We start from the raw sequence: 20,339 nt of genomic DNA on the forward strand, positions 1-20,339 counted from the left end.
TGTTATTAAACTACATACTATATAGTAATACAACCTCAACTTCTGATCAGAAGCCATTTCTGAAATACCTAAAAGTGTTCTCTATCCAAAGCTTCGCCTGGGCCTGACTCACCCAGTACTCATGATGGGAAAGCAAGCAGTTCCCATGCCACCCTGTGTTGGGCAGCTTTCTTCACATGACCAGCAATGAGTGCAGGACAGGGGGACAGAATTTGGGGCAGGGTCTCCATAAGAAATATTTCAAAAAATATGCTGTAAATAGGTGTTTTAAATGTGAAACAAGCAGCATGAAAGCACACTAATGTAATACTAATTGTCAATTAGATATTTATGAGACAACCTTCGGACTATGTAATAATATATGAAAGAAATTCAAAGAAAAAGCCATCCCGCAGTGAGGGCACTCGCTGTTCACTAAATTAGAGGCACAAGATACCATCTGAAGAAAGTACACTAGTTTAAACAAGAAATAATTAAACATGAAATTGCAGGAACCAGCTTGTTTACAGGCTCAGCTTTCATTATCAAAATCAAGTGTTATTCAAACCATATTGCATTTTTACCATCCCTAAAAAACAAAGTAACAAAAACTTTTATGTAGCTCAAGAGTATAAAGTTGCAGATTATAAAACGATCAGCTGCCTTTCCGATTGAAAGCACTATATAATATATAAAAAGACTGAGTTTATACTCTAAACTGAAGACACATACACATAAAGCTAAAACTACAAGCAGTCTCCATACCCTATAAGACTTTTCCAAATCTATAATCTTTCCCCTCACATGCCTCAAGTCTTGTCCCCAACACCTCTTCTTACCACAGAATTCAGGGGGAAAGGCACACCAATAAGGGAAGCCATCAGCGGTGCCACATCAGCCTGTGCAAACAGAAACATTCCCATTTTAATATAATTCCAGCCTCTAGAGCTAATAAATGCAGTTTAATTTTAACGTATCTGCATTTGCAAAAGCAAATGGTATAATACTGTGAAGTTATGACACACAACTCTTCATAATATTTTTTTTTTTAGTTTCCAGTAGTCATCATGGCATGATTAGATTCAAAATGTGAGGCTCCACTACTGATAAAGCTTCAAAAATGCATTTAGTTTAAAAAGCAAATATAAGCCCCCACAATATTTATTCACAGGAATTCAGTACCTCCTTCACTGCAGAGAGGCATATCACTGTTTATGACTATTTATACCCCAGAAAGAACTAATTTCATATATACAGTTTTAAGCAGTACATTGACTATATTGCTCTTCACAACACTCCTCATCCCATGTTTCCATGGTGCTGATTACTCACCTTCTCCCCTTCAGAGGGGGATTCTGCACATTTATTTTTGTCCGCTCAGCCCTCAAGAAGGCCCTTCAATCTACACCTAGGCATCCCATAAAATAAGTTACCATTACCTTCTATTTGTGATGAAAAACACTACCTCTCACCAGGTTTATATTTTCCTTCAATATAAAACTATTCACCAAAATTCTTTGTTTCTCCAGCATAAATCTGAAGAAACTACACTGAAACCACAGGCACTGCTCCAGCCTCAGATCTACTGTGCAGAAGCAGACTCCAAACCATTATTTGTAGAGAACAATATACATGTAGTGTATATTGTAATCAGAAGTCTAGTTTGCCATTTTTACCCACAGACCCACATGTACTACAGGACAAAAGCTCTGTCTTTAGGGACTCCATTACCCAGAACAACATGACATTTGAGACTCTTCTATACAGTCTCAGAATAACATTCCCATAACTCCTGCCAGCATTGAGTGGAAAATTGATGTCTAATTTTGTACCAAGGCTTTGCTGAAACAGTTGATCCAGAACATTCCCAACTTCAACCTTCTAGCACGAGTTTATTTCCCTTGTTTGAGCAGATCTGGAGTCTGTTATTCACATATTGGGTTTCATAGGATCATAGGAAGTAAGAAGCAAACAAGCTTCAGGTGCACACATGTACATGTGTTATCATCATGATCTAAAAAGCTTGTCTGATTTAGTATCAAGGGTTAAGCCAATCACCTTTTTTTCTTCCTTTACAGTAAAAATTGTCTAAATTGCTAAGCAGCTGGGCCATAATCACAGACTGTGTTGAAAAAACCAGTTTCATAGTATAGCAAGAATTGGTTTTGATTCAATGATGACAGCAACTTCTGGAAAAAGTGACAAAATACAGACATCGAAATAGATAGCTCTGAAAAACTAAACATACACACAGTTAACTTAAGTGTAGCAAAAGACATACAGCAGATGCTCACAAACTTGGGAAACATGGCCATCAGACCATACTTTCTTTGTGTTTCACTGGGCACCTTCATAGGAGATACCGGGAGGTGTAAGCTCAGCTCCAGGACATTTTCAAAGTAGAAAGTAGAAGGAAAGCATTACAAGTTACTTCTAAAGGTTTGCAAAAACAAATCCCACTCTGAAAACGTTAGATGCTATTCAAGTTACTTTTGGCTAACTGGCACTGAGTTTGAGGAACACCTGCCATATTGTACTGCACTCTTTCTGCAATGGCATATGATCACTAAACTAAAAATGGTATGATAATGCATCTTCAGGAGGAGAAGTTGTACATAGTGGCCACATGTGTTGACAAGCGATTTAAACTTTTTCATACTATGTTCAGTATGGGTACAGTTCCTGCAACTCTTTAAGTAACACATTCCAGGGAAATGCTACATCGGTGTGATCATTCATTCAAATTCTATAAATTAGTTTAAATCACACAAAACTCATAATTTAAGGTGAAAACTTATGAGCTATTAAGTATGTTTGATACCTGATTGACATCCAGCCTCTTCAAGTTCTCCAGTTTCCATTCTGCAAGTAATAACAGAGCACATGAACAGCTAATATACACAGATTTGAAAGGAATAATTCAGTTGGCATTTAATGTCTTGTTGCCATTTGCTGTAAAGTGTTACTAAAGAAAATTATAATTTGACTTTAGGATGCTAGATCAAGAGGGGTTACAGATGGAACTCAACAGGCAGAAACAGCAAAATGCATTCATTTCAGCTCACATTTTCTCTTACCTATCAGAATAAACTCCTGCCTGCAATTGTGACCCATATCACTTGAAGAAAGTCCAACGTTTTTATTTTTTTCAGCACAGTATAGAAAGTGATATATTACCTCCTGTGCCAACTAAAAAATTCAAACTCAGGTTTAGGAGAAGAGCTGTTAAATCTCTTCAATAGTTTTTAAAAAAGGTTAACACAAGGTCCCAAATATACTGGTACAAAGTGGTACAAACATACTTCATTGTCTGCCATAAGCAATATTGGCCAAGAGCAAGCTCAAGGGAAAAGTTCACTGATTTAGCAATCAGAACAACTACTATGAAGGCAGAGACAAAGCCAAATGTACAAGCCCCTAAAGCTGTGGTGCATCATACAAAAAGTTGGTTCAAAACTGTATTTTCCTGCTCTCCATTAGCCCCTAAGGAAATAAAGAAGAAATTGCCTGGGTTTTTTGGGGGTGGAGAGTTATTTAGAAACAGAGCTTAGCAGGGTGTTGTTTTTTTTTTCTTCACGTCTTCTTTTCCTAATGTTTAAATTTGCGGCCCCACTACCCACAGCAATAATATGAGCAGGAAAAAAAAACCAACAAAAAAAACCCCAAAACACCCAAAAAAGACAACACACAGCTTTTTTTTTATTCAAGCTTAAAAAAAAAATCAGATACACAGGAAAACATGACAGGGGCTGAAACAGACTTGCTGATACAGTACTTTAAATACTGTCAATGACCTACCTAAAGCAGATCTCAAGTACAGCAGTAAAGATGTTGGGGGCACCTACTGTCAACTTGGGAACAAAACTTAATGTTAGCAACAGGGGCACAGCCACCTTCCTAAGTATACACAGAAAGCTAAACCGGCCAGTTACGGCACTGCTAACGCCACTTGCTGAAATGACACTGCAGAAACAGCACAGATGGAAGCAGGAGTCCACCTAGCAGCTCAGACCATTGACGGTGTAGCCATGTTGCCCAAAAGTGTCCTTTGGCTTTATATGAAGTGGAAGTTTAAATGCACCAGAAACAGGCTTCATGCGAAATATCAGTAAACCGTTGCTCAAAGGTCTGGCTCAACCTCATTTATTTTCTCCAAAGAGGCGTTCAAATCCTAGATCATACCACCCTTTCTCCATCTTTCAATACACCTTGTCTGTGCCAGATCCAAATCTGTCTCAGTTGAAAATGGCCCAAGACAGGAAACATCTACATTTGCAGTATTGCATGTAGCAAACTTATTTTCAGCAATTAGTTCACACCACTGCTAGCTTTGGGGGTCTGAGTACAGGTCCACTGTTATCTGGTCCCAAGAGCACCCTGAAGAGCAGCCATGTACCTTAACAGCAGCGAGACATACAGTTACACTAAGCTCCCATGGCAACGCAGGTGAAGTATTATCGGCATTAATCATGAATTGTGTTAAACCCACACCAAAATGAACAAGTTTGCTTCCTTTTGCTTCCCAGAAAAGGAAATGGGTTTACATTTCTAGAGATATAGACTGTCACCCATATTTCTATTACATAAATGCATTGTTTGTTTTCCTTTAAATAATATTTTCCAATGAAAAATGTTGGAAAACTGTCTACATGCACACCATGTGCTTAAGGTAAGAAGAAACTGTAGCTCTGCTAGAGAAACATCTAGCTTTGTTAGAAGTTTTTACATCTCTGCTTCCCCTCCTCAGATATTCCCAAAAGGCAGAGCTGAAGACACCTGCCTTAGACCAGGAGCCATAAGAGACTGAGCCCAGGAGCTCCCGAGGACCGGGACACACCTGCAGACTGGCCAGTCCAGGTTGTACTCCCGGGAGTGAGGTGCCTTAGGTGTACGTGCTGCCCATGTTGGTTTACGATTCCAGCTGAGTCTCTAGGTTTCCTGTACAGTGCTCAGTAGTTTTCCACTCACTTGATAGGGTTTTCTTTCTTTATCCTGCCCTGCTTTTACTGCAGCTCACTGGGCAGTCAGATGCAAACAGTCCAGGGGAAACAGCAGGGAAGCACCAGTTCAAGAAGAGGCTGGGGATGAGGCTATATGAACCAAAGTAAATCTCACGTAAAACCTCAGAAGTAAAAACAGTGAGGGGTACACTGAGCTCCTTCAGTTGTGGCAAAGCAGGGTGAGCCCCCTCCAAAACAGGGATGTGTATCGATGAAAACAACCACCCCACATCCTTCCGCTGCAGAAGACTGTGCTTTCACTTACAACTTTCTCTGGACTTGCACCCCAAGGCCACCCAGCAGGGCCTGTGCCAAGGAGCTGGAGAGCAGCTCTGTATTTTTTTTTCTTTCTGAAGAAAGGTCAAAGTCAACGGCCAAATGGGTAATACTACACATTACCCACATGATGCAGGGCTGCCATCACAAATCTTTCCAAGATGATTGCATGGCCAGGCCTAAGGGAAGGCAGAGCACAGGTGAAGGGACTGATGAGGAGAAGGCTGTCATCACAGGGCAGACACTGTGCCCTTCCAGCCATCCAAGGAGCACATTAATCTTTCCATGACAAATTGGACAGACTAAGTCCTGCCTGTCGGCACCGCCTTTGGAGGTATCGACCCTTGATGGCAATGATGAGAAGAGAGACAATGCACTAAGCTGCCTACAGCCTGCTTGCACTGAACAGAGCATAAGAAGTTTGTCAGCATTAGAAATATTCTGCTGTTTCCATGAACTCTTAACTCGGAGAAATTAAAAAGGATTGTCAATAGATGCAAGAACTTGAACATTGGTGCATGCAATCACAAATGTAAGTCAGAGACCCACATACATCAGTGACAAAGAAGTCTTGAAAATGCTCTCCTCTCCTGCACAGTTTCAGCTGCATTTGTATGGAGGAGGAAAGGCAAATTCAAAGACCTTTTCAAGAGACCTCTTTTAAGCATCTTTTCTTTCATATGTTAGCTTTGTGAAAATATCTGGGATTGCAACTTAATGGAGTAGCTGAACTGTATTGAGCTGTGAAAGTGCCAAGTTCCATTTCAGCAAGAATTTTTTCTTTACTTTTAAGCTACATAGCCTACTAGAAGCTATAACGTACTACAATAGAGAAAATAGTCACTTTTTAAGAAGATACTTATTACTCAAATAGAGATTCAAACTCCCAAGATACTCAGAGAGACTCAAATCTCCAATAAAGATTATCCCTTGCAATTAAGAACCTGTAAAGATAGTGTCTTAAACAGACCAACAACATGCTCGACAGCTGGAAAGCTGCAGAGCAAGTCCAGAATGAAGGGAGGAGTTTCTGATGTTTGCTTTGGGGTGGTTGGTTTTTTGTCTGCCTGTTGGTTTGGGTTTGGGTTTTTTTAAACCATCAGAAGGAAAATATCAAGCAGGCACAGCAGGATGCAGACACATTCCTTCCTTTAAGAAAATACACGCTTCCCGACAGATGATAGCCAAAAAGCTTTCCCTATTGCGTACCTGGAAGCCAGGTCAATACTCATCTTTTTTGAAATGCTCTCACACCATTTTCATCATTATTTGAAGTCAAACGCTGAGGTTTGTACTAAGGCTGAAGAGAATCAAGAAAACTGACAACTGTAAAAATCAACCCTTAGAGACTTCAAGTATCCTTAGAAGTCGAGCAGATCAGCCATCACAGACACCAAAATCAGTTGGTTTTACTCTGTTTTCTATTTTTTTATTCTACAACTCATTTTCAACTTTATCAGAGAAGTTATAGTTTTATAGCAATTTTATAGTAACAGTTAATCACAAAAAGTGAAATGTTAGCATGGTCTATATCTGAGAAGTCCTGTTTGTTTAATTTGTTACCAAATACCTTCTCAAGTGCAGGAGGGGGTTAAAATCTCAGGACTGAAGTTATTTTCACCTGTTTTCTCTAATGTAGCTTGACAAACAATCCAATAAAATAGAAAGCCATTACCTCATCGATCACAAGTAACAACCTGAGAAATTCAAGGCATTTTAAGAAACAGAGCAGACTATAAGAATTGGGCACATGAAGGAGGAAGAGCTTGCACAGTTTAATCACACATGGTTCTAGAAATCCATCAATATTTCAGTAAGCCAGTATTTATTACATTATATATTTGAAATATTAAAATTATTTTTTTAAAAAAGTTTACACTTAAATAAATTACAAAGGGGAAAAATAACAGTACAGTCTCACAGGTTTTCATTAAGAAAGACTGTTTACACTTCCACAACAGCCACAAGGATGGAAGTGAGACAAGACAGCCCTGCAAAGTTCCCAGGGTTATACTGTGAAGCTAGAAAAGAGTCTTAGGACATGTCAACTTATCATGTTTCTGTACAAATAGCTTTTAAGCTCTGGGAGTCTTCCTAAGAATTAAGTCTCCTCTGGAAATAAGTTTTAGGAGTGTGAATAGCCTCCTGTACCCAAAGAGAGAAAGTCTTCAGTTCCATGATTAGAAAAGAAAACTGACTCTGATGTTATGTACCCAATTTTGCAATATCCTCCATAGGCATACTCTGTCACCTTTTCTTTCCATGCCACACAAAGCAAGTCATATTTATTGTAATGGAGCAGAAGTCAGTGAAGATAGACAGGTGTAACAGTTAAACACCTCCCTTTCCACCAGAATCTTGCACTTAAGTTTCATAGTTTACCTACCTTTCAAAAAATTGTCTTCAAAGAACTGGGACGTGACTTTCTGTGGATAATTCACCCCAGCACCCCAAACAATCAGTGGTGTTAAAGTTTCTGAGGGATGACCAGCTCCATGGGTTCCTAAGATACACCAAACAAAAAAAAAGTGTAAACTTTAAGACACATGGTATAAAAACAAACAAAACCTATATCTATGCACACATGTACTAAGTTCTTGTTACAGTATGCATACTAAAATCCTGTTACAGACAACCTATTCCACCTTCATAGCTTATTTTTATGCCACTAACAATAAAGGCTAAATTCAAGTTGCAAGTTGGGAAATTGGTGCCTCTTAAGTCAAACCTATAAAGATATGTAACTTTGTATATTAAAAACCCCAACTTGTTAACATACAGAAGCTAAAGCCAAAGTATTTGAAAGCCTGAAGGTGTAAAGGAGTTACCTGCTCAAAACACATGCATGTGCCTATCCTAAGCATCCCATGGAAATGAGGGATGACTGATTTGAGTAAAATTAGGCATGTGCCCCCAAAAAATTATATAGAACTAATCTCTGGTCCCCAAATAAGGATTAGACTTCCATTTCAAAACCAGGAGACAATATGCATTGCAAATGTCATTCTTTCCCCAGTGATACAAGTTCATTTTTAAGGTTTTAAAGCCTGGTAGCACACTCCTTAAAAATTGACGAAACATGACTTCCTTCCCCAGGGAAATTAATTCCCTCCCGATTAACATATCAGCCACCAAAAGGAGGATGCTTTAAAACTATGATGTCTCAACAGCAGCTGCACTGAAGCAGAAGCCACACAAGCTTGAAAGAAACACTGGTCATTGAACTCAGTGGGTGAGGTACCATAGCACTGAGATAACCCAATCTCAAAGGGAATGACATTGTTATACAAACTCTACACTGGTCACTGCATGGTCTACAAGATTATATATTTTCCTTGTATTTGCATAGACACACACTCTTCCCTCTGTGTGTGTGTGTATACATATATATTTTAATAACTACAAAGGACAGAGAATAACACATTGGTTTAAGGACAGTTTTGTTTTGTTTTTTTTAAAAAACAAAAACAAACCAGAATTGGGTATGAAATTGGGACTAGCATTGTGGCTGTACAACAATCACTATGGCAGAGCTGAAGAGCCAGCTTTGCTTTCTTTAAACAGCCCTAAGCTTAAGAACACACAGGTCTGGCAATAAGATTTTCTGATATTCAGAAATCCCTTGGAAGGCACTCTCTGGGCTCAAAAGCAGCACAACTGCTGCTCTTTGCAGAGCTTGGGAAAAGAGCAGATGGAGAGAGCACTTTCTCCATCTCCCAGGCATCAGTTATTTCTTTCTATTGCCCGAGGAAAGTGCAATTTTTGGTGAGCTTTCATTTTAGCTGAGCCACCAGCTCCATCAGTGTTTTTACTGAGACTCTGCCTCCATGAATACTTTAATGCAGATACAGCTGAAAGAGGAAGCTGTACCCACCCTCCCCCTGTTATAAGAACCAGGTTTCAGCCTGATCTGAATTATAAGGGGCAGGGGCGGGGAGCTTATTTCCAGCTGGGTCAGTTCCCTGTTCCACCCCTCAGGGGAAAAGGAGGGAAAGGGTGCTTTTGTTTAGTTTTCTGTTCTCTGGTCCAGCATACCACACAGTAGTACTTGTGCCAGGATGGTAGCAGGAACAAGTGGCCAAGGTGAGGGTGGGTGTGGGACCACCTATGTTGGTGGTCAGCAGTTCCATCTGAGATCAGCTTAAAGCAAAACCATGGGGTCAGACTGAGAAAGCAAGTGTTGTTCTTTGCCAACAAACACAGTTTCTTTGATCATGTCAAGTTCAGAACATGTTCTCTTCCCTAATAGGTCCCCCCTGCCCTTTTAATTTTTAATTTATTATAAAACTGGTGCACATCCCATTCTGCAAATAACTGAAAGACTGCAGCAGTTGCTGATACTACAAGCTCAAATAAAAAGCTACTGAACTAGCCTTCAGACTGCTGGCTATGGGCCTAAGCATCATCTCTGGGTTCCCTCTAGGACTCACTAAAGTCAACTTCTTTAAAGTTATTAACACTTCTGGCAGAAGATCAAGCTTTATCTTCAAGACAGAAAGAGATGACAGAAAACTATGACAGACCAGTGGTCCTCAAAGCCTGAAGATTTATTCCTGTCACCTTTTATTCCCCCTTCAAAGCACCTAGTACATAATGAGAACATCCAGCAGCACACTCTGGCAGCGAGGAAGGCCAACAGCATCCCAGGCTGTGTTAACAGAAGCACAGTCCAGGGAAGGGATTATCCTCCTCTACTCAGTACCTGTGAGACAACCTCCAGACATTGGACCCAGTTTTGGGCCCCTCCAGTACAGGAAAGACATCAACCATCTGGAAGGAGCTCAGTGGGGGGCCCCCAAATTGGGTGGAGGAGCAGTTGTCCTGTGAGGACAGGCTGAGGGACTGGGACTTGTTCAGCCTGGAGAAGAAATGGCTTTGGGGAGGATGTAACAGAGCATCCTCCCTGTACCCCACTGCGAGGGGCTTTGAGAGAAGATGGAGCCAGAGTCTCACTGTGGTGCGTAGCGGGAAGATGAGAGATAACAGGCATAAGTTGAAACAAAGGAAGTTCAAATTGCAGATGAAGAAAACATTTTCCCCCTCCATGAGGGCAGGCAAGCAACAGAGCAGGCTGCCAAAAGGGGTTGCGTAGGCTCCATCCTCTGAAGTTTTAAAGGCCCTGCTGGATACAGCCCAAGAAACTGTGTCTGACCCCAAAGCTGATCCTGCATTGAGTAGGTGGTTGGACATCCTGAGGTCACTATGATCATATATCATGCATATATAAGGAAATATATACACACCTCTGCTCCAAAAAATTATTAAATGATTACTTGAAACAGACAAAAAAAAAATTGCCAGAATTAAAATTTTATTACAAGTGGCAGTCAGCTCAACAGTAAATAATATTCAAACCAGACTATTCTGCAAATGAGCAGATGGTAATTAGGCTGATTTTGAATAGATACATGAGTTTTTTTCATCTCTGATGACAGAAAAAGTCTGCATCCCTTCCATTTAAAAAGTTTAGGATTTCACACACAGAGTAAGATGCTGAATTTTGCCAAGACCATGCCTGAAGCATCCTTGGTTCAAAAGTATCACAGTTAAGAGTTACAAACACACATAGCATTGGAGAGACTTATCACTTTCATTGGCTGCACACAAGGACAGGAGTGTTCTTAAAATTCTTGAAAAAAGATGGGAAAAAAATTTGTCTAAATGAGTTCACCACCGTAAACTCTTCTCATCTGCCCTTAATCTAGTTATGCCAAAATCGCCTCAAGTCATCTGGCCACTGTGGTCATGCCCTTCACAAGTGCCCTCTGTGGGTACTAGCCTGGCCGGCCACCTGGCTCACTATCCTTTTTGTACTCTCTGCTGTTCCACCTAGTCTCCAGCACCAACCTCCTCTAGAAAGATCACACAGCAGTCCCATCCTTTCTGCTGCACCTAAAAGGCCAAAAAAAGCAAAAAGATCCCCTCCCCCAGTTTTTCACCAGGTCCTGGACAGATTTGCCACCGTTTCCAGGTGCTTCAGAGCACCAAAGTGAAAACTACATCTCCCACATGGGCTGGAACAAGACCAACTTTGCTGTTGGCAGCCAAATAACACAATCTCCTCCTGCTTGGGCCAGTTTTCTCCATGTGGGCTCTGACAGAGGTGGTATTCAGGTCTTTTTATCCCTACTAGCACCCACTAAGGGAGTTAAGCTTCTCCCTATTAATTTTTTTTTTCTGTTCAGATATACAGCTCAGCTGTCCCAGGGCTGATGAGGGCCCCTGCAGCCAATTAACCATTTCCTAATATGCATGGGTTTCATATACAAGCAACACTTACAATTTCAAATCAAAGCAGGGGCTCCAAAGCTTCTAATGGGACAGAGCTCTAATTGCACTCCAGATACTCACCCATAAACTCACCTGACTCAAAATTTAAAAAGACTCACCCCAATCTGTCATTCCATGGTCAGAAGTTAAAATAAATGCAGTTTTTCCATCATTTCCATAGAAATTGTCAATCATCGAAGCAATTTCTTTTACACCCTCGTCAACTATTTTAATGTTCTCCTTGTACTCCCTAGAAAAATAAGAAAAAATGTTGTTAGATTCAAGGTGGCTCTCACACTTGGTATAAAGCAAGTTATCCATGGTCATAATGCCCAGTCCTTTGATTATAGACAGCTTTATCCTCTACAGAACCTCAAGCTAAGAAAAGGCATCCTAGATGTAAAATCTCTCCTCTTCTAAGTCTTACGTGAGATACTAAATTGTCACAGCACAGTTTGAAGGTTCCTGAAACCACAGTCTCAAATGGATGTTTGTTTGTATTTCAAATCTGACCTGTCCCTGATTGAAGACTATAATTTAATCACTATCCGGCAAGTTAAGGAGAATGCCAAAACTAAGGAATTCTGGAAAACCCCAGAAGTGAATTGTAAATTTCAAAAATTACTTTAAGCCAGTAACTAAATAGCAAAGAAGATCTCACCATACAGGGACTGTTTTGAGATGATTCACAGATCAGCACAGGTCCCAGACTTTTGTGAAATAGAGGCTAAAGCAAAAATTTGCATATTTTTTGAAGAAGTGACAACAATTAACTTTCAGCCAACTAATTTTCTATTTGTTGCTGTTGCTAAAGTCAGTTTTAAAAATCTGTCTCCCAAAATTCGTAACAAAAACCATGAGACATACAGCAAGTATGAACTTTGGAATGACGTAGGAAATCAGAGCAAGGATTTTGAAAGTATGCAAGGATCAGGACATAATATCCTACATTCAAAGCATGTGAGGAAAAGCAAGTTCTCAAATAACACACTACAAGATGAAATGGTGATGAGTACTGTTAGTCTAAACTCTTCTCTTTGTTCAAGTGTCCTAAGGAAAGCTAAGACATAATGCTGGAATTTGCAGCTGTTATTCCTGAGCTTACTGTTGCCTATAAATTCAACCATACCATTTCAGTCATGGGGAATCTGAGAACTGTTTCCATTTTATATTTAAAACTGCAATCTCCTACATATCCTCTAGATTTTGTGCTGACTATAATGAAGACAATCTGCTAAAAATCAGACTTGAGTACAGGAGTATAACCAGGCACACTGTATATAGCAAAAATGTGTCACTTCTACAGAGGACACCTTAAAAACAAAAAACCCCAGAATGTGGTGACATATATAACTTATTGTAGAAACCCTCAAGACTACAAGTCTTGTTTCAGGCTTGATAAATAGCACTGTTAAAGTTACTGTATGCCTTTAAAACTAATAGGAAAGATATGCTTAATCTCTCACTTACCTTGAGTTTGGCCGATGAGCATGTCCATTTGTGTCTATGCCTAGCAAATGCAGGAACAGAACCACCTTCTCTTCATTCAGTGCAGAGAACAATGTTTGATTGCTTCTGGAAGAATTAAAGAAGCTCTGTATGGAATAAGCCATTAAGATATTAATCTGAGTACAATGGAAAAAGATGATAGGCAGCCTATTAAAACTAAAATGCAGCTGTTTTCATGTCAAAATACTAGTAGTTATTAGAGTTACAAAAGAAAAATTAATTAATTCCCAATTTACTTCTTGGAGGATAACTACCATCAGTATAGTCAGTCCAAAGTTTCATATTATCTAAGGCAACACTCTTCAAGTTGAGGGGTCTTTTTTGTTGGTTTTTTTTGTGTGTTTTGGTTTTTTGGTTTGGTTTTGGGTTTCTTTAGGCAGAAATACCAGATAACTGCATATCATCCTGTCCTGGTTTTGGCTGGGATAGAGTTAATTTTCTTTCTAGTAGCTGGTATAGTGTTATGTCTTGGATTCAGTATGAGAAGAATGTCAATAACACACTGATGTTTTCCATTATTGCTAAGTAGTGTTTATACTAAGTCAAGGATTTTTCAGCTCCTCACACCCAGCCAGCAAGAAGGCTGGAGGGGCACAAGAAGATGGGAGGGGACACAGTCAGGGCAGCTAACCCAAACTGGCCAAAGGGGTATTCCATACCGTGTGACGTCATGTCCTGTATATAAACTGGGGGGAGTTGGCCTGGGGGGGCAGATTGCTGCTTGGGAACTAACTGGGCATTGGTCGGTGAGTGGTGAGCAATTGCATCGTACATCACTTGTTTTGTATATTCCAATTCTTTTATTATTATTATTATTATTATTGTCATATTATTATTATTATCATTATTAGTTTCTTCCTTTCTAGTCTATTAAACTGCCCTTATCTCAACCCATGAGTTTTACCTTTTTTTTTCCTCCCCAATTCTCTCCTCTATCCCACTGGGTGAGGGGGAAGCAAGTGAGAGGCTACATGGTGCTTAGTTGCTGGCTGAGGTAAAACCACAACACATCCCTTCTTTGCCTCCTGTATAATCACAACAATGAACTATTCCTGAGCACCACTTATGGCTTTACATTTCCATTGATTTATCGATTTGAAGCTGGAAGAAAAGGTCTCAAATACTCTTGCTTTGGAAGCAGGTTCTGCAGGACTGAGATACCAAGCTACAACTTGTTTGCAGAAACTAAATTAAAACAGAACAAAACAAGATATGTTTTGCAAATACATGAACTACAGAACATACATCTCCCTTGCACATGTCCTACTTAAGCATCCCTGAGGCAGATGCCAGGGGGGATTTTCCCCTCAGACTGAATAAGTCTTGACATGGCTATTCTGTGTTAGACCAGCAATATTACAGCAATGCAAAATGCAGGCAGACAGCTATTCCAACATGATCTCCTTAGTAACTGCACTGCCCAAGGAAACAAAGTCAAATAGGGTTTTAGTTCAAAGAGCATCCAGAGAACCTTTCAGTACACTAATATAAAGGAAAACGCCTTCGAATTTCACACAAGAGTCCAGGGAAAATGCTGGTAGAGCCAGTAAACCATTTCTGCCACCAAAGGACATATCAGTCCACCACACACCCGGGCCAGCAGCAGAGCTCTTAAAAACTAAAGCTCACACCTTGCGTAAATGAAAGTCACTGTACCCAGAGGAAGACCAAACTGGCATCAAGAGCATCATAGTAAGCCATGTCAGGAAACCATGGCAGTACGTAATTCCACCTTCTTTTCTCCCTGAATATACACAAGCCACATGGACTAGTATTTGCACACTCTCAACTTCAGCTCTTGGTCATGATTTTCTTTGGATAAAGTCCAGAGATATTTTAAATAAAGATACAAGAACAAAATCCAATCACATTCAATAGCAATATAATTATTTTTATGGAGATTTCCACTTCCCACACAGGTCCATCCACCTGCACATATTTGACCACAGGCTGAAGAAGCCTTCCAGAGCACACCATTAATTTGCAGGATACAGTATAATTCTGTTTTCTTATTTTTAATTAAATAAAAGGAAACAACACATCAAAACAGACAAACAGGAAACTCCCAAAATCAAACGCTAACTCGTAGATCAATATTAGGAGGCAGGTATTTTTCTATCACGGACTGATTAAGTGAAAGAAACCATTGTGAGGAAGGTAAGGCCTGAGCTTCTCCTCTCCCACCAGATGAGTTCCCCACGATGTACCAAAACCACCCCACTCCCCCAGCCCCAGCCATCTCGTAACCCAGAGCAGCAGCAGCCACAAGAGCTTGCCTAACCTATGGCTAGATAAGAAAGAGAAAACAAAAGGAAGATGAGCATAACCTAAGATGTGGCGTCTTTTCCCAGAGCAAATAGCAAACTTTATCCCATGGAAATTTTTAAAAATGGTTTTATGGAAAAAAAGGAAAAAAAAAAAGGGAAATTCACCACAAGGAGTTATCTTAGGCTGATAAAGGCGGTGAGTTAGTAAGCAGGACACCAAACAGTAGGGCAAAAACCACTTCACTTTGTTCTGGAGGTTGCTGAACTATTTGCCCAGCACTATCCTTGTATCTCCTTGTAGCCTGCTAAAGGCCTCTTCTTTTTGGTACTCAGTATTCACAACACTTGAGACCTACCACTACTTACCACTAGTTTCCAAGCCACTCATATATTAACTGTATCTTTGTGTCTAAATTTATCTGTTTCCCTTTCATTTGCTGTATTCAGTAATATTACCTCTCTTGTATATGAATGCCACCAAGAAGTTTCAGGGATGGGAGTAAACAACAAAGAGGCTGAGAGAACTCAGTTTCTACAGTCTCAAGAAAAAGCAGCTAAGGAGAGATCTCACTGCTGTCTACAACTATCTACCGCGAGGGTGAAAAGAAGATTGAGTCAGACTGCTCAGAGGGCCTTGGTGATGGAACAAGGGGAAACTCACAATCTGAAATGTGGGAAATTCCAGTAAGATAAAAAAGACTTTCAAAAATTAGTTTTTAAACCACAGTTGTAGCCAGATATTGGAACAGGTCCTCAAGAGGTTGTTGAATTTCTGCCCTTGAAGGTGCTCAAAACTTGACTGGGCAAGGCCTGAGCAGCCTGCTCTAACAGGACCTCCTTCATGCAGGGAGTTGGACTCAATAACCACTACAGCCTTCTTCTTCTATGATTCTGGCAACTTTTCTATGGTTTTCTGGCAACTAACAACAAATAATGCCCTGGCTACAACTCGTATGCAATTTAGTAAGATCAGCAATAAGTTTCCCATTAAAACATTCACAGTAAACTGTAAAGGTAATTATAATGTAATACTAATTGAAATATTACAAGAGAAGTTTGGTTACAACTGTGTGAAATCTTTTAGTATCATCTCCCTCCTTGGATGGGAGAAAGCAAAGAAGAAAAAAAGACTACCTAGAAGGCCTAGCAAATACATGATTGACTGATGTCTGAGCAAAATATGGACTCCTCAGATGTTTAACATAAGTTGTTGGGGACCGTTTGTTCCCCCAAGACAGAGCCCTCCATGGAAGCACGATCCTTTAATAGAACTGATAAACTGTTGCTAACTGCATGGATATACAGGGAGAAAGAGACCAAAGAAACTTTCTCCTTTCACAAAGCTCCTTCATACATAAATCCAGGACAACTTAAATCGGTTGATTAAAGCTATGCACGCTGATTTGTGCTGATGTGAGAGTTTAAATACTTATGCCAGTTTTTAGATGTAAAATAAACATACAAAGGCAGGATAAACATATATATGCTAGGTTTATATCAAGTTGAGCAAGCTCATGCACAAGACTCGACGCATATTTAAAATAAATCACTCAACCATTGTACTGCTAGCTAGAGCAGAGCTATCTGTAGTGAAATCAACATCAGGTCATAGCACTGTCTGCAGAGCTTCAAAGTTTAATGTCATTCAGTTCTGGACTCCGGCCTGCCCCCTGCACAGAAGGGACAAGTCTGAGGGCTTGGTCTGGACTTCTTCCAGCAGAAAGGGGCAAGGAAGAATGAACTATTGTGTTCAAAATGAGAAAAGAAAAACAAAAAAAGAAACATTTGCCATCTGCACCTACATGTCCATTTAAGTCAGAAGACATCAACTGAATATCTTGAGCGTATCCTACCCTTTGGTCATAATAAATTGTGGTTAGACCATTACTGGGACTCACCTCCAAGTCTGTTTGAGTTCCTGGTATTTTAATTATTTTAACCTAAAAAAAAGTTCAATCTTATAAAACTGTTCTTCACAAAATACTTAAAAAATCAGAAATGCAGTAAAAAGACCTTTTTTTTTTCCCCTGTTAACCTAGACTCCCAGTATTTTGCTCCCTAATTTTTCATTAGCACAGACTCAAATTATGATCTAGGTAAAGGTTATTTATGTGAGAATCATTGAGCCACATCCCACTAAATTACACTCAGTCCCTTAATTATTCTGAAGGCTTCAATAAAAAAACCCCAACCAAAAAACCCACCAAAATAAACCACCCCAAACCCCAGAAATAACTCAGTCAATCAACTACATACCCATCTGGATCTCCAAGCCACTCCCAAGCTATTATCACAGATTAAAATTACTGAATATTAACCCACCTGCAGATAAAAACCCTACCCAATCTAGTCTATACTCAATTTTCTCTGTCCCAAGAAAGGGCTAGGATCACCTTGTACCATGAGCAGACATGACAGGAACTATCAAGTATCATACTTTTTTTCTTCCACTCACGATTTAAGCATTTTGCTTCTGATCCATACAAATAAAAATGAGTCAGAATTTCACATCTCCTCACCAATTGAGTTATCATTAGTGCTTTTTAAGAGAACAAGCAATTTCAAGGTGCCAGCACTAGTAGCCCAAACATTAGCTAGCCATTCTTCATTTTATCCCCATCTTTTTTGGGGCAGAGGAAGCCACAAGTGGCCCTCATGATGATTGGGACCTGCTGACTACACAGTAGAGAGGGAATACATGTTAGTGTCTTTTACTTCCTAAAGAGGCAGAAATCCAGGGACCACCTTGCCCACCAGAGTTAAACGATATGCTGTTAAATATTTGAAATAAAACTCAAGGGAGGAAAAAAAAACGTAGGCAAAGCAGAATTTAGATTTCAGCAAATTGTCATTGTAACTTATACAAAATCTCACCAGCATAGCTGAGAGTCATTCGAGTTATAATAGCAGAGTGACCTCAGTTTCAGTCAGCCTCAAGTTTCACGCTTCTGAAACAATCACTGATGTGTAACTGAAAAGATGATAAATGGAATGAGTGTTTCACACCAGCCAATCAAGTGCTATCCATTCACAGTATGAAATTTAGATGGGCAAAATAAGTCTTTAAAATAATGGTGCTGGTTCCAAGGAAAAAGTCATCAGTAATGACATATATATTAAACATATCATTATAGTTTGAAAGAAGAAATGCCATTAGGTGTTTTGAAGCAAAAGAAAGGTAGTACCACCCTCACATACCTGCACAGCTCCAAATGACAGCAGGGTACAACTTTAAGACAACAGCTATTCAAGTGTAATTGACAGCCTAATTTGATTTGTATTATTCATATGCATTGCAAAATGCAAGCTGGCACAAGTGCACATTCAGGGAGAGCATAGCAGTTAGAAAAAACATCTTTTCACCTGCAAACTCAGAAAATCACTTCCTTTGAAAATTAGCAGACTATAATGAACTTTTCCACCCTACATCACTATTTAAAGCACACCCACCCTTAGCTTCCTAATATAGATGCTGCTTTGGTTTATTAATTTTAGTTTTATTTTTGGTTTGATTTAATTTATGCTGGTTAGCTAATGTTAATGCATACAGCCCAGAGATCTTGTGGGAAAAGTTTTATTAAGTCTTAAACTCCATTAACATTGTTATGAGATCCAGAAAGTAACTCACCTAATTGCTCCACTGATATAGATATTTATACACCAATACCCACTATTAGCATTTCTTAATCCAGGACAGGTGAGGTAGCATGGAATGACATTAATATAGGAATTAAGGAACAATCAGAAACTATGTGCCTTGCACTATTAATACAGTGACAGCACCACAGAAAACAACAGTCATGAACCCGCACTGACCCAAGTCAGCTGAGCAGAGCACCACGTGAAAAAGTTACACTGCTTCAGAGCCTAAACTGCCTCTGCCCCCCTTCCACTTTCCCCCTCCCAAACTAACCATGACTCCTCCATCAGCCACAGCATAGCATGAACCACAGTAGATAGTCAGGAGCCAGCTACGTGCATCAGAACAAGCCACACTGTATAATTACAGTGGGTACAAGCCTGACAAAAATTAAGTCAATAATATTGTCCACTTCTTTCTCATAATGAAGACTTACCATTTCTGCCACACCATAATACTTGTTATAAAATCCTTAACTAATCACATTCAAGATTTTAAAGGGTCTCTAGTACACTAAGGTAGGCTTCAGATTATACATAAATTTAAGACAAAGAAAAGCCAAGAAGGTTTTTAAAGGGTACTTCTATTAGCGTTAGGTTTTTTATTAGCATTGAATGACAAATACTTCCGCTAAGCTTCCATTACGCTCATCATGATAATCAATTCAAGTAATTTTTACTTATGACCCCAAGTGACAGGTCTCTCAAAAGTTTCTTACTTTCTAGTTCTATGATAAAGTTAACATGTTCTGTGATAAAGTTAACATCCAGCTGTGCTTTTTATATACAGATAACACAAAAAGATCTCTGCTCACCTTAACATGATCAAAAACCCATGTGTCAAGCTTGGCTGCATCTTGTGCTCCAAAGTCTTCACTTTCTGCTGCGTAACAAAACGTATAAACATGATCTCCAGTAGCACCTGCAAAAACAATATAGATGGAATAGGAGACAGAGAAAAGTTTTCTTCCTTTTCTCATAGTAAAAAATGCATGAATATTAATGCATAGGAGTAGAAACCTATCAAGAGTGACAAACCTGAAAGAAGTCAAAGAAATTTTTTTCTTATTTTAAACTTTCCATAATTTATGGTTTTTTGAAGCCTAGATACCATTTCAACTCATTAGCTTATCAGCACCTCAGAGGAATGAGGAAAAATGTTATCCAGTATGCTCAGGTGAGGAAATAAAGTATGGAAAAGCAGTTAGGAATAGGACAAATGCCAGCTAAAGCAAATTAAACAGAATTTAGTTTTGAAACAAGGAAGTTCACTGAGAAACTTCTAACAGAGGAAGCTACACATTAAGAGTCTTATTTGAACACACATGGTTTGGGGTGGGGGGGGGCATGGTTAAGGAAAGTATACTTAGCTTTTGGTTGTTGAACTGAATTATACAAG

At 39.5% G+C, this 20,339-nt stretch overlaps 1 protein-coding gene across 2 annotated transcripts in view; it reads right to left on the reverse strand.

The window, feature by feature from the left end:
- Positions 1 to 20,339, reverse strand: part of PIGN (phosphatidylinositol glycan anchor biosynthesis, class N) — a 111,241-nt gene that overhangs the window by 64,298 nt on the left and 26,604 nt on the right. For both annotated transcript variants that reach the window (XM_010585984.1, XM_010585985.1), the window contains exons 5-10: positions 19,756 to 19,862; positions 12,996 to 13,120; positions 11,645 to 11,775; positions 7,642 to 7,758; positions 2,801 to 2,841; positions 819 to 878 (exon numbers count right to left, since the gene is read on the reverse strand). In XM_010585984.1, the coding sequence (XP_010584286.1) occupies positions 819 to 878; positions 2,801 to 2,841; positions 7,642 to 7,758; positions 11,645 to 11,775; positions 12,996 to 13,120; positions 19,756 to 19,862 (581 nt within the window). The remainder of the gene's footprint in view (positions 1 to 818; positions 879 to 2,800; positions 2,842 to 7,641; positions 7,759 to 11,644; positions 11,776 to 12,995; positions 13,121 to 19,755; positions 19,863 to 20,339) is intronic.

This window comes from Haliaeetus leucocephalus, unplaced genomic scaffold, assembly GCF_000737465.1.
Source record: "Haliaeetus leucocephalus isolate CR32 unplaced genomic scaffold, Haliaeetus_leucocephalus-4.0 Scaffold137, whole genome shotgun sequence".
Lineage (NCBI taxonomy): Eukaryota > Metazoa > Chordata > Aves > Accipitriformes > Accipitridae > Haliaeetus > Haliaeetus leucocephalus.